We start from the raw sequence: 14,380 nt of genomic DNA on the forward strand, positions 1-14,380 counted from the left end.
TTTTGTTGTTATTCTGTCTCTCACTGTTCAAATAAACCTACCATTAAAATTATAGACTGATCATTTCTTTGTCAGTGGGCAAATGTACAAAATCAGCAGGGGATCAAATACTTTTTCCCCTCACTGTAAGTAAAAAGACTGAAGTACTACTTGTTTTTTTTGGGCTAACTGTACTTTACTATTCATATTTTTGACAACTTTTACTTCACTACATTCCTGAAGAAAATAATGTACTTTTTACTCAAAAAATTTCCCTGACACCCAAAAGTATTCAAATTCACGTGCTTATCAATATTATGTGCTAGTGTTGGAGTGTGCTCCTGGCTATCTGTAAATAAAAGAAAATGTCGCCTTCTAGTTTGATTAAATATAAGGAATTTGAAATTATTTGTACTTAAACTTTTTAAATGCACTAAGTACATTTAAGCAATTACATTTACTTTTGATACTTAAGTATATTTAAAACCCAATACTTTCAGACTTTCTCAAGTAGAATTTCATTGGCTGACTTCCGTTTGAGTCATTTTCTATTAAGTTAATAGAAAAGCTTTAATAAGAAAATATGGTAATTAGGTACTTTTTACACGACTCGTACTTTCGAGAAACAAGTCTTCTCTACTTAGTCATTGTTCATGTTTGCTGATATGTATGACAACTGCTGAGTCACTGGCATCTCTCACACTCAGTGTGAACGGGAAAGGAATCGGGCAGGTATATGACAAGGCTTGTGGTTTTGGATACATTTATCCTGGTAGTATAACTCGTATGATTAGGGTAGTATACTTCCCAGATAAACACACATTCCAAACCAGAGCCATCTGGGCAATATCACGTAACCAACCATTGTTGAAGGATATTCCCAATGTTTCCTCTGGTTATTTACAGGGTCTTTGGTAGTGTTAGGGTTCTCAGGTGGACAAAGGTATTGGGTGATATCACAACATTCCACTGTTCTTGAATTCCATCTTATTTACAAATACTATTTTTTTCTGGACAGAAATATGAGAGAGTTGGAGTTCAGGGGCTTAGATTAATGATAAACCTGGTCAGTGGCGTGCTACCTGGAAAGACTTATCTGTCTGTCTGGCCAGACCCAGGAAATGATGTCACAACTATAAGCACTTCCCCTTCTTTCACCTGAAGAGGAGGAGGGGCCAGATTGAGTTAGGCAAGAGGTGAAAACAAGGAAGGGAGCTCTCAGTAGGTAGGCAGGTGTGTATGTTTACTTCTTCTGAATGTGTGTTGGAGAGGGAAAAAATAAGGATTTGGGGATTTTAACACCACTCGGGCCTTTCTAAAGACTGATATGGATGTTCCGGACCCTTCCCATGGGAATATGGGGCTGCTGAGAACCTTTGATTCCTCTGAGTTTGGGAGCTGGGAGAAGATCGGCTCAGGCGGCTTTGGACAAGTATACAAAGTCCGGCATGTACAGTGGAAAACATGGCTGGCTATCAAGTGCCCTCCCTGCCTTCATGTAGATGACAAGTATGTTGGACAGCTGTTTTTATTCTGAGATTGATGGTGTGTGGGGGTATGAAGAATGTTGTTTAAAGTATTTAAGCCTAGATTACATGTTATATGTTTGATAACCTCTGTGGGCATCAGACTAAAAAGCAGGAGTTCTCTATGAGTTTGTTCATCTATCTGAGGGTGTGACGTATGCTGGAAACTTAGTCAGCCTTATGTCACAGACTCATTATCTTGTGGGTTCTGGAGGGTGAACATGTATGGGGGTACATTTCTATTATGTAAATGTTGATGTTTTTGAGGTGAGCACTTAGCAGTCATTCACATGTGGTTACAATGGAAGGCCCTTGAGCAGTACACCTGTGAATGTTTGACTAGATTTTTTTACGTGATACACTCTCATGCTCTGCTGTAGTGTGGGAAAGAGGACTCTTTCACCCCTGGTGGCATTACCACTACAATTATCGGAGCCAGCCACAAAGGCTCCGATGAACAGATCAGTCTTCTTTACTCTAATGCCTGGCCCTTTGTCCAGGAGACCCTGCCAGACATTACACTATGTCTCTGGAATGTAAACCTCTTCTTCAGTTTGGTGATGTTTGTTTTGACTCATGATTATGAGAAGTAGTATGACCTTTATGCCAGGTGTTGTCCCAAGTGTGTGTGCGTGTAACGTGGTGTGCTGGGGGGAAAAGTTCAACATTATGCTAGTACTCTCCTTCCTCTCTTACACTCCGTAGAACGCCATGTCACCACCCTGACCCAACTCCCTCCGGGAGCCTCAAAGAGGACTACCAAGTCTTAATTTACTTTCAATATTCCTTTCCTACTTGATTTCAAAATGTAGCGGAGTGGATGTGTAAATGATTTACAACACATTATCTCAAGAATCTGTACAATATCCTTTCATTCCTTTGGCACAACAACTGTTATTTACGTTCACCAGCAGTGAGAAATATTAGTGTATTTGACTTTTTTTTGGTGGCATATCAAGTTAATGTTTCTGAAGGTGTCAGAGAATGAGGTTGGGAACATTGTATTCAAGAGGCCTCTGTCGTTTTGAGAGCTTTTACAGCTTTGAATACAATGATTGGATCAGGTTGCTCCTAAAACTTCATTTCACTTGAGGCAATATACCCATAGACCACAGGCTGAACTTTTTGCTGTTGACAATTTGTTGAGAGATTTAGTCAGACACTTACACTGAGTGTACAAAACATTAAGAACACCTGTTCTTTCTTTGACATACTAGATGAAGGGAAGAAGACAGGTTAAAGAAGGATTTTTAAGCCTTGAGACAAGTGAGACACCAATTGTTCAGAGATTTATGTGCCTGGGAATGGTAGTTGGTGCCAGGCGCACCTGTTTGTGTCAAGAACTGCAATGCGGCTGGGTTTTTCACGCTCAACAGTTTCCTGTGTGTATCAAGAATGGTCCACCACCCAAAGGATATCCAGCCAACTTGACACAACTGTGGGAAGCATTGGAGTCAACATGGGCCAGCATCCCTGTGGAATGCTTTTGACACCTTGCAGAGTCCATGTCCTGATGAATTGAGGCTGTTCTGAGAGCAAAAGGGGGGGGGGTGTAACTCAATATTAGGAAGGTATTCTTAATGTTTTGTATACTCAGTGCATATTACATTTGAGTTATTTAGGGCAGCGTTATGGATGTTACATTAGCAACATCCCAACTTAAATGTCTCACAGAATGGACAAAAGAATATAAATGAAACTTTTGATGTGTGTGTGTCTATAGTGTCCCCTGGGGGGAGTGTATCCCCAAAAAAGCAGACTTGTAAATATTGATATGTTGGAGAAATGAAGCAAGTAAGAATGGATGTTACATTAAATGGACAAGCTTTTTGGGAAGACGGAACATATTAGCATATGTCTGTGAATTTGTAAGTCTTAAGTCAAAACATGGATTGCATTTTCGAAGGAAAGGCTTAGCTGAACACAAAAACGCTAATTTAAAAAAATATTAATTTAAATTATTACTTCGGAAAGGAAAAACCGCTATAGATGTTAAACTCTCCATTATGGATGTCAGAGTCTGAAATAGACATTCATTTCTTACAGATTTCTTGATCAAAATCTATAATTTGTTGTCATTCGGAATGTTTGTAAAATGTCAACAGGAGGCATAGTACCTTAAGATTGCATTATAACTGTCACGTTCATCATAGTGAGGAGACCAACGCGCAGCGTGGTAAGCGTACATTCTTCTTTAATTAAAAAAAGAACACTGAACAAACTATCAAAACAACAAACCGTGAAGCTAATATGCATAGTGCAGACAGGCAACTAAACATAGACCAAGAACCCACAAAATACCCAAGGAATATGGCTACCTAAATATGGTCCCCAATCAGAGACAACGATAAACAGCTGCCTCTGATTGGGAACCAATTCAGGCCACCATAGACCTACATAAACCTAGACTTACAAAAACCCCTAGACAATGCAAAAACAAACCTACCCACCCTAGTCACACCCTGACCAGACCAAAATATTAAAGAAAACAAAGATAGCTATGGTCAGGGCGTGACAATAACAGGTAGTCTGAATATCATACAAGACCATATCAAAATTAACAGTTTAATTACAATTTTGTATAAAACATTTTTTTTCAGAACTATTGTAACAAAATATGATAATAAAACAATATACATGTCCCTATAGTGCAAATGCATTTTTCTGGATACTGGATGAAGTCAGTATATTTTGGGGGGCTTTCACTTGAAAAAGACGCAGGCTCAGTTTCCCAAAAGCTTCTTAAGGCTAAGTTCAGCGGTCTAAGGCACTGCATCTCAGTGCAAGAGGTGTCACTACAGTCCCTGGTTCAAATCCAGGCTGCATCACATCTGGCCGTGATTGGGAGTCCCATAGGGCGGTGCACAATTGGCTCAGCGTCGTCAGGGTTTGGCCGGGGTAGGCCGTCATTGTAAATAAGAATTTGTTCTTAACTGACTTGCCTAGTTAAATAAAGGTTATATAAAATAAAACAATTAACGATGAACTTAACCTTAAGATGCTTTTGGGAAACTGGGTCCAGCACTATTCACAGGTTGTTGATAAACACTCTTCTCATCTTTCTATCTAAAAAAGAACTGCCATGTATGAGAAATGCATTTCAGCATATATTTTCCAAGAGAATTTTAGCTGAAACAAGATATCAATAAGTGCTTCAGTACAAGTCTGAAGAATACATCCCGAAACAAGCAGACAAAATGTGTTGAATGCACAAGCTTCTGAAGATAAGATATGATACATCAATATCCATCACATCCACAGCCGTTATGGAAGGTGCAGATATCATAACGCTGAAAAAAAGATACGATAATGAAAAGAGATCCCAATTATAGACCATATAAAACCATAATAAAAGTTGGCTTTAAAGAGAAAGTTTCAAGATGAACTGATGTAGTGCATGTTTGTTTTTTAAACTTTTCCTTAAAAAGGTTATGGATATTACATTGCCTGTTCCAGTCACCTTCTATCTTTACAAGACTGTAGAACATACAAAACAAAACTCAAGACACTTCAATTTGGGATATAATTCTTCATTAACTAAGTTGTGAAATATCATTGACTGCAAAGCCTTTTTTGAGACTTGGCCACCTACTCTGTAATGGTCAAAATTCATGCAATCACCTACTAAGCCTGAACTCCAACATATAGACCTTAAGGATAATTATGAAAGTGGTTTCATTTGGAAATTACTAACTTTATTTGTGCATTCTCAGGTTGACTTATACATGGAATCGTCCTTTAGCAGACAAACATAACAGAGTGTATTGACTCCTTTATTTGTGTTTGATTGTGTTACTTCCTATGACCATTTATCTCACTTCTCTACCCTATTGCTTTTGCAAAACATTCACAAAGAAAAATATGTCGGATACAAAGCACAAGGAGGAAGTTCTTTAGCTTTGCCAATGACAAGCATTGACATCCTTCTCCAATCAATAGTAGCGAGACTCATGGCACCAACTGAACTTGAGCTAAAGATGTTATCTTCTCTCAACATCTGCAAAGTACATAAACTGTAATTTGCCTGCCTGCTCCCTGCCTCCACACACTCCTCTGATTCAAAGCTAGCTAGTGAATTGTAATGGTCTAATGTGATGCTCCATTAGCCATTACAGGATAGGTACTGTTTTGCATAGCACAGAGAATTTTCAACCAACTTTAAAGGTGCAATGCAACTGTTTTTCTGAATATCCAATTATTTGGGGGGGTAACAATTAAAGTACAATACTGTATTTGTTTTAAATTAAATGGTCAAAAATATTTAAAAAATACAAAGCTTCATAGCAAAGAGCAATTTCTCAAGTAATAATTTTGCTAGGACTGTGGGGAAGGGAAAACTGAAAACTAGCTGTTATTGGCAAAGAGGTTTGGAACTCTCTTTCTTATTAGTCTAACTAATTTACCGCCTGGTGATATCACCATGCAGGCCAAAACTCTATCCCACCAAAACAGGTTGAAATTTCAGGCAGTCTTTTTAAACAGCTCTTAAAATGCCATTATCATAATTTTCACCTCCGTGTTGAAATATATATATAAAACCCTTAACTTGGGGATACTACCTTTGTTCTGGATTCGGCCAAACATGTACCTTCTAAAATGTCAGTGTCCAGCTCCATGAAGTAATCCAACAATGTGTATGCCGCCATCTTGTCTTTCAAATCTTCTCTCATTGATGGAGACATGCGAGTGTCATCATGACATGCAGCACTTTGGGGTGGACCCACCTGTCTCAAAAACATGTTTTATATATATTTCCACACTATGATGTTGGAATAATACTGTGAAAATCATGATAATGCCATTTTAGTGTAAGAGCTGATTGAAATGACTGCCTGAAATTTACATTTTAGATTTTTAGATTTCAGTAATTTAGCAGGCAATCTAATCCAGAGCAATTAACAATTAGTGCATTCATCTTAAAATAGCTAGGTGGGACAACCACATATCACAGTCATTGTAAGTAAATTTTTCCTCAAAGCTATCAGCAAGGTTTTCTGTTACAAAACTTTTATCTGCACAGTTCTTCTTGTAAATGTGTTTTTGTAAACTTTTCAGTGGAAATTGTTAAAAGTGGTGGTTGTGCATAGAGTTGTATGTTTTTTTAAAACTTTGAAATCAATGTTTTTTGTTTGGTATATTGAGTCTCAGCGTAATTCATTCCCATGGAATTGTCCCCCTCGAAACATAAAAAATGGTCGCCTTAGTGACAGAGAGACTACACTACATTGTTTATTTAGCTTTTTACATTTTAAGATCTTATCAGCATGCTGATTTAATATTGAATGTATCCTTTGAAATCCCAAGTTGTTGCTCATTGCCTTTGTAGTGAAGACACTACCGTATACACACACATTATTCACGAGATTAAGCAGTTTATCCAAGTTTTTTTTCAAAGCCACCTCTCTTTAGATCTCTATACTAAGGTCAGTGGTGATGGGCTACACGGCTCTGTTTGAGTCTGCTAGCCTAGTCGGGCTAACACTGATAAAGGTAATAAATAGATCATTGTTCAAAGGTTGAGCAACGAGCACAGAGAACAAGAGGTCTGTTGTGTTCATAACTCCGAACCGAGATGGATTCTTAGGCTCTCTGAGGAATGTCGCTGGGACAGATCTGCCTGGCTGCCATACTTGGAGAATCTCTGTCCCATAAATGCGTCATGTGTGCAGGGGTTCACTGATTTAACCTGTCAGAGAGACAGGTTAATGCATAGGAAAGATCATGCGTCTCAGTTTACTGTCTCCTTTTATTCCCTCGTGTAATTTTGGTCGATGGTAAAAGGTTTTTCAAGTGCTGCTATTTTTAACAAGCCTTTGAATACCTGTGTAAGTAAGATAAAATAACAGCATTTTACGAATTTGTTGTGGATCGAGGGACGTGGATGGATGGGCAGCTACATTTAAAATCACTGTTATGTGTATGAGTTATGTAGTTCAGTCTAAACAGACAGCTATACGAGGGCTTTATGTCCACTTGGTGTGATGAAGTCTAAGTTAACAGACAAGCATGTCCTCTGTAGGGAGCGAGCAGAGCTGCTGGAGGAGGCTAAGAAGATGGAGGCGGCTAAGTTCCGCTACATCCTACCAGTGTATGGGATCTGTGGCGACGCCCAGGGCCTGGTGATGGAGTACATGGAGACAGGCTCCCTGGAGACCCTGCTGGCTGCTGAGCCTCTGCCCTGGGAGCTGCGGTTCAGGATCATCCACGAGACGGCGGTGGGAATGAACTTCCTGCACTGCATGAGCCCACCCCTCCTGCACCTGGACCTTAAACCTGCCAACATCCTACTGGACGCACACTACCACGTCAAGGTGAGACACAACAGTTACTTGGTGTGTTCGTTGGAGTTCGTACAGGGCACTGTGTGGGCAGTCCTTGTACATTTGAGACATAAATATGTCAAATCAATACACTGTCCAATAGAACCTTGTAGTGTGCATTTAGCAAACTTTCACCCAAATTATGTAATTTCTACTACAGAGTGAGTCTTTAAAACAACAGCCCAAACTCAAGAGCTTTCATGTGGTATGTCCTTTAATAGGATTTGCTCAGGTGTGAATATACAGCTGAGATGTATAGAGGGAGGAAATCTTTTTTCCACTTTCATTTTGCTTTAAACGGCCGCCCTGCTGCACACACATGCTACGGGCAGAAAGGTGTCTCCCTCCCAGCCCACCTGCTCTCCTACCTCCCACTGGATGACTAATGGAGGTGGAGGAGAAATGGGTGGGAACCTCATCTGTTTTAATACCTTGATGTAAACAAGGAGCCTGGGCCTGTCTTAACAGGCTGAGTACAGTACTCTGCCAACACTGACTGAGTGTGTGTTCAGCTGCTCGCCCATACATGTAACTCACAGTCAAACAGGGCCTCAACTCCTGACACGAGAGGTAAGTAGAGCACCCACAGGCTAGGACAGGACGTGGTTGGGAAGCACCCTCAGACTGGGACAGGACGTGGCTGCCTCTGCCCTCATCAGGGCTCTGGATGCGTAGAATACAATAAGGGCTCAGCCATCAGCTTGAGGGTAAAGTTCGTTATCGGTAGCCATAGCCATGACAACAAATGGGAAAGGGAGAGGTCAAGTAGGTTCTTGTCTTAATAAGATATATTCTGTATCTCCAATCTCCCCTTCAGATATCAGATTTTGGTCTGGCCCGATGGAACGGCCTATCCAGAGTTGATGAAATCAGCCGTGATGGGTTCTGTGGCACTATCGCCTATCTGCCGCCGGAGAGCATCGTCGAGAAGGACAGGGTATCAGACACTAAGCATGACGTCTACAGGTGAGCCTCTTCACCTTCACTTCTCTCTCCCCTTGTCTGTCAGAGGAGTGGAACGTTGTCTGTTTAATGCTTAGTCATGATGTTTGTTTTTTTCAATTCTCCCTTCCATTGTTTGTTTTCACAACATTGGTTTTAATCACTATGAATATGAAATGGATGTATATTAATCAGTTATAAATTATGCTTGGACAACACATAGTGAGTTCAATCATTGATCACCTTTATCAGTATTCCTTGCTACTGACCTGTTGTTCCCTTCCTGTTACAGCTTTTCGATAGTCATCTGGGGAATTCTCACACAGAAGAAACCATACCAAGGTGAGACATGTTGAGGAAATGTATGGATGGGTTGAGGATTGGTGTGAGACATGTTGTGGTCGTTTAGGGTTTGTCTTATAAGATTCACTCCTAGTCTTTCTTAAACTCAAAAGGCCTGGTTCCTGGACCGTGATTAAGCATATAGACTCCTTGTGACATGACCACCCATGTTAGTTCGTCCTGCGTCTCACTAAGTGAAGGTAACAGACATTTAGTCACAGTGCACATATTGACCGTGCCGTTGAGTGTTTACCTGGTGAATTCAAGGGAGGCAGGCTGACAGGTGTATTCCCCAGGCATATCCTTTGAATTGAAAGCTCTTGTTCAGGGCATTGACATCCTTGGCATTGGCACCTGTGTCCGCCAATAATGAAGCCCTAGAAAAGCACTCTCCTCCTCCCATGTTCCTCATCCTTCTATTGAATGGTATTAAAGCTACAAAAGAAGCCAGGGTGATCTGAGCTTAACTCTGCTTCTGTTTGCTTTGAATCGCTTCCTGGCTGATCCCAATGCCTAATAACAAAGATACCATGACCAAGAAAGTCTGAGACGTTTTTCCAGGCTTGGTGTGGGAGAGAAAGGAAAGAGGATACCTAGTCAGTTGTACAACTGAATGCCTTCAACTGAAATGTGTCTTCCGGCATTTAACTCAACCACTCTAACAAAACCTATATATGCCTTCCTTATCTGAGCATACAGAAAGATTATAATAATGAGGGGTACATACTTGAATTGGTCCTACCCAGACATTTGTTTATGTTGCTTTTCCATACTTTCACCAGCACACGATCAAGGCATAATTCATTGATATGATCCAGGCTCTAATTTGTCTTTTGAATAATGGGGCCTGGTACACCTTTTGGACTGAGTTATCATTTGAACAGTAGAGAAATGAATGAAGTGTATCAATGTGTCTTATATATTGTGTTGATTGTATCTTTATGTCCTCTATTTCCTCCAGGGGAGAACAACATCCTGCAGATCATGGTGAAGGTGGTGAGAGGGGTGCGTCCCGATCTCAATGTTGTGCCCCGGAGTCGACCCCAAGCCTGCACGGGGTTCCTGAGCCTCATGCAGCGCTGCTGGGCCTCCTTACCTGATGCCAGACCCAGCTTCCAGGGTGAGTAGACATCCAATGGGGCCTATGCCTGTACGGGATAGGTGTTTGTGTTTATATTGAGGCTTGAAAGCAGGAAGAACACAATTCAAGTGTAGTAATACATACACAAAGTCATGATGTACTGTGCATATATTTTTCTGAAATGGTGAAATGTAAACCATGGGATGCTATTCTGTACATCAAACCTGACCTTTGTTGTCTTCTGTCTGCAGAAATCACATCAGAAGCAGAGGAGCTGTGTTCTAAACCCCAAGAGGAGTCCAAGAACCAAACTCCTATGCCTGAGAATAACCATTGCAATGGACTAACCACTGACCAGGTAGAACCACACATACCATTAACTTATATTGCCCTGCTTGTAAATGACTGTTGTAGCTCGAAATGGCTTATTTTTAATGGAATATCTACATAGGCGTACAGAGGCCCATTATCAGCAACCATCACTCCTGTGTTCCAATGGCACATTGTGTTAGCCAATCCAAGTTGATCATTTTAAAAGGCTAATTGATCATTAGAAAACCCTTTTGCAATTATGTTAGCACAGCTGAAAACTGTTGTTCTGATTAAAGAAGCAATAAAACTGGCCTTCTTTAGACTAGTTGAGTATCTAGAGCATCAGCATTTGTGGGTTCGTTTACAGGCTCAAAATGGCCAGAAACAAAGGCCTTTCTTCTGAAACTAGTCAGTCAATTCTTGTTCTGAGAAATGAAGGCTATTCCATGCGAGAAATTGCCAACAAACTGAAGATCTCATACAACGCTGTGTACTACTCCCTTCACGAACAGCGCAAACTGGCTCTAAACAGAATAGAAAGAGGAGTGGGAGGCCCCGGTGCACAACTGAGCAAGAGAAAAGTACATTAGTGTCTAGTTTGCGAAACAGACGCCTCACAAATACTCAACTGGCAGCTTAACGATGTCTACAGTGTATTTCTGATCAATTTGATGTTATTTTAATGGGCAAAAAAACAAGGACATTTCTAAGTGACCCCAAACTTTTGGATGGTAGTGTACATAGCTACATAACTAGATGTCAACATGTCAATATAAAGGTTGTCAAAGAGCCAAGGAGTCAAGGGGTTTGTTATTGTATTTCTAACATAGCTGTGTCTCCAACAGAATAAAGAGCAGAAGCCAGTCAGGCCCAAGTCTGCCATGTTGCCAGAGAAAGACTACAGCCTATCAGAGCTGCTGAGCCAGGTAGACTCTGGGATATCTCGGAGCTTTGACCATGTGAAGGAGGACTGCTGTCCCAGCAAAGACAACACCAGCAAGAGACTGTCAGGAATCTCCTCTGTAGACTCTGCCTTTTCCTCTCAAGACTCCATTACCCTCTCCTTTGAGAAAGAGAATACATGTGGTAAGAATGGTTGTGCCTTGGCATTGTCTATGGTTTCCTTTAACAGATGACATGAATTCTTGTTTCTCATGGTGTTATATCCTACATATAAGTAGTACAGTTCTGAATGACTTCTGGAGCATGCAGAGTGTCTCTTTTAACTTTAGGATAATTTCTTTGTGGTTTTGTCCCTGACTCTATACTGTGTCTTCTATCTCTTTGTTGTTTAGACTCTGGGGAGGTGCAGAGGAGGAAGCTGTGTGACGCCATCCGTACCAAAGACATGTCCAAGCTGATGAAGATCCTGCAGCCTCAGGACGTGGACCTCCTATTGGAGGGCGGCTACAGCCTGCTCCACCACGCCGTCACGCAGGCCAACGAGGAGGCCGTCAAGTTCCTGCTCCTCAACCATGCCAACACCAACCTGGCCAATGCCCACGGCTCCACCCCCCTCCACCTGGCCACCGAGAAGCACCTGAAGGGCCTGGCCGAGCTGCTGCTGGGCCGCCGGAGCACCAACGCCAACGCCCGGGACGAAGACCAATACACAGCCCTGCACTGTGCTGCTCAGAACGGGGACGAGGCCATCACCCGCCTACTGCTGGACCGCGGCGCCTCCATCAATGAGACGGATGCCCAGGGACGTACACCTGCACACATCGCCTGCCAGCATGGCCAGGAGAACGTGGTCAGGGTGCTGCTAAGCCGCGGGGCAGACGTCCACGTGAAGGGCAGAGATGACTGGACGGTGCTTCACTTGGCTGCCTGGCAGGGCCACCTGGGCATCGTCAAATTGCTGGTGAAGCAGGCCGGGGCGGACGTAGATGGGCAGACCACTGATGGCCGCACCCCGCTGCACATGGCCTCCCATAGGGGGCAGTATAGGGTGGCAAGGATCCTGATAGAGCTGGGGGCAGACGTCCACGTGACCTCCACGGGCCTCCACACCCCCCTGCATGTGGCGGCTGAGACAGGCCACACCAGCACCTCTCGCCTCTTAGTCAAGCATCATGCCGATATCCAGGCCCGGACCACCCAGGGTCATACCGCCCTTCACCTCGCTGCTCAGCGCGGCCACCTGCCCACAGTGAAGATGCTGATTGAGGAAGGGGCAGACCCCTACTGCACCAACCAAAACCTGCGTACCCCCTGCCACCTGGCAGCAGAAGGGGGGCACTGTGAGGTCTTCAAAGAGCTTCTGGTCCACTGCCCTGAGGGTGCCAGTCTGTCAGACGAGCAGGGCCTCACCCCTCTTCACCTGGCTGTGAGAGGAGGCTACACAGATATCACCAGCATGCTGCTAGCCCAGGGGGTGGAGGTATCACAAGAAGTACCACAGGACTCCATACCCCTACCAGAGGAAGTACCACAGGACTCTATCCCCCATGACACACTGCAGCCAGCAGCAGAGGACTACCCAAAGCTTCTGGATTATCAGCCAAGCTCGTTGGCCAAGTGTCTCCAGAGAAAGGTTGTAATCTTGAAACTGACGGAGCGTGAAGGAAATGACTGTCCAGAGGAGGGAGTCACGCTGTGACTGGATTGTACAGAACTGTCCTGGAATTAAAAACAGTCAGGGATCTCATCTATTCCCTTCCCCTTGGATGTGATGGGAGAGGTGTCTCAAGCTAAAGAGACCAGCAGTTGTATTCGTTTTTTTTGTACATACTATTTTGATTGTGTCTTATTTTTATGGCAATCTGTGGTTGATCATTCATTTCCAGATGTTATGATTATTTGGTTATTTGGGCCTCTCAAAGCCCCTGTTACCGCCCTTCATTACTTTGGTATCTTGTCAGAGAAGGAAAGTTTTAATGTAAATATGTATACTGTATAGAGAACCATGAGCTCATATAAATCACTTTGTTCCTTTATGTTAAATATAGACTCCATGTCATGTTTTTCCCTTAATAGTGTAGCTTTTCTACTTTGCATATGCACATTCATGGCCCCCAGTAAAAAATAATGTTGACATTATCTGTGGAATGCCATTTGTATTTTCCTTTGCTATCGACTTACTGTAGCTGGTATGTTTAAACATGTCCATAAGCTATATTCTCTAATAAAACAACAGTGTCAATACAAGTGTGTGTGTGTGTGTGTGTGTGTGTGTGTGTGTGTGTGTGTGTGTGTGTGTGTGTGTGTGTGTGTGTGTGTGTGTGTGTGTGTGTGTGTGTGTGTGTGTGTGTGTGTGCGCGCGCACCCACCCACCCACGTGCCCCTGTAAATGTGTGAATGAAAGAATGATGGCCATCTTCACTGCCAGGCAGAATGGACATGTCTCTATCTGCAGCTGGCTTTATTCTTATCATTCCTGCCTGCCTCTCCCCCAGACCCTACAGAGCATTCTCAACTTGGCATCATCCATGGGAACTGCCCTCGGGGGGGATCGCAGGCCAGGCAGGTGGGTTAGTGGGAGGGGAGTGGGGTAGGGAGGGGGGAACATACCTGGCTTTCCAGGCTGTTGGCTAATTCCTCAGACCATTTAAAATTCTCATCACTCTCCTAAACCAACGTTCCATCCTTGATGTTGACGCCTGCAGGGCTAGGCCTCTTGAGACCCGAGTCTGAAGCCCTCCCGAGCTGAGCTCCGGCGAGCCTTGTAATTGCCCTGGTTTAGTGGTGAGTTCTGTGTAATCAGAGGCTTTGGTGTGTGTGTGTGTGGGTGTGTGGGTGGGTGGGTGAGGGGGTTGTGTGTGTCTGTGTGTGTCACCTGTTGCTGCGTGATCCTACAAAAGCCTCAGTGGTGTGGAACCTCCGTTACTCAATCTGGGGAAGATTGAGTAACAGCAATCTTCCGCCTCACTTATCAT

At 43.0% G+C, this 14,380-nt stretch overlaps 1 protein-coding gene across 2 annotated transcripts; it reads left to right on the forward strand.

Annotated features, from left to right (window-relative positions):
• Nucleotides 1–1,161: 1,161 nt before the first annotated feature.
• On the forward strand, nt 1,162–13,649 carry LOC109892731 (receptor-interacting serine/threonine-protein kinase 4). Of its 2 annotated transcripts, none has more exons than XM_020485476.2 (8): nt 1,162–1,488; nt 7,525–7,816; nt 8,643–8,791; nt 9,060–9,109; nt 10,071–10,229; nt 10,442–10,548; nt 11,348–11,588; nt 11,798–13,649. In XM_020485476.2, exons 1-8 carry the CDS (start codon nt 1,307–1,309, stop codon nt 13,102–13,104), a joined length of 2,487 nt encoding a protein of 828 aa, XP_020341065.1. In that variant the 5' UTR covers nt 1,162–1,306; the 3' UTR covers nt 13,105–13,649. The 2 variants fall into 2 exon arrangements, with proteins under 2 accessions (XP_020341065.1, XP_020341066.1); XM_020485477.1 differs by having other exon boundaries at nt 1,172–1,212.
• Nucleotides 13,650–14,380: the final 731 nt, after the last annotated feature.

The sequence above is a fragment of the Oncorhynchus kisutch genome, linkage group LG6 (genome assembly GCF_002021735.2).
Source record: "Oncorhynchus kisutch isolate 150728-3 linkage group LG6, Okis_V2, whole genome shotgun sequence".
NCBI classification, from domain to species: Eukaryota; Metazoa; Chordata; class Actinopteri; order Salmoniformes; family Salmonidae; genus Oncorhynchus; species Oncorhynchus kisutch.

Excerpts from the sequence above, each read along its gene's own strand:
- LOC109892731 (XM_020485476.2), top strand. The coding sequence starts at position 1,307 with ATGGATGTTCCGGACCCTTCCCATGGGAATATGGGGCTGCTGAGAACC. Across the intron at positions 10,230-10,441 it reads TGCCAGACCCAGCTTCCAGG|AAATCACATCAGAAGCAGAG; the intron begins GTGAGTAGACAT and ends TTCTGTCTGCAG. Across the intron at positions 11,589-11,797 it reads TGAGAAAGAGAATACATGTG|ACTCTGGGGAGGTGCAGAGG; the intron begins GTAAGAATGGTT and ends TTTGTTGTTTAG.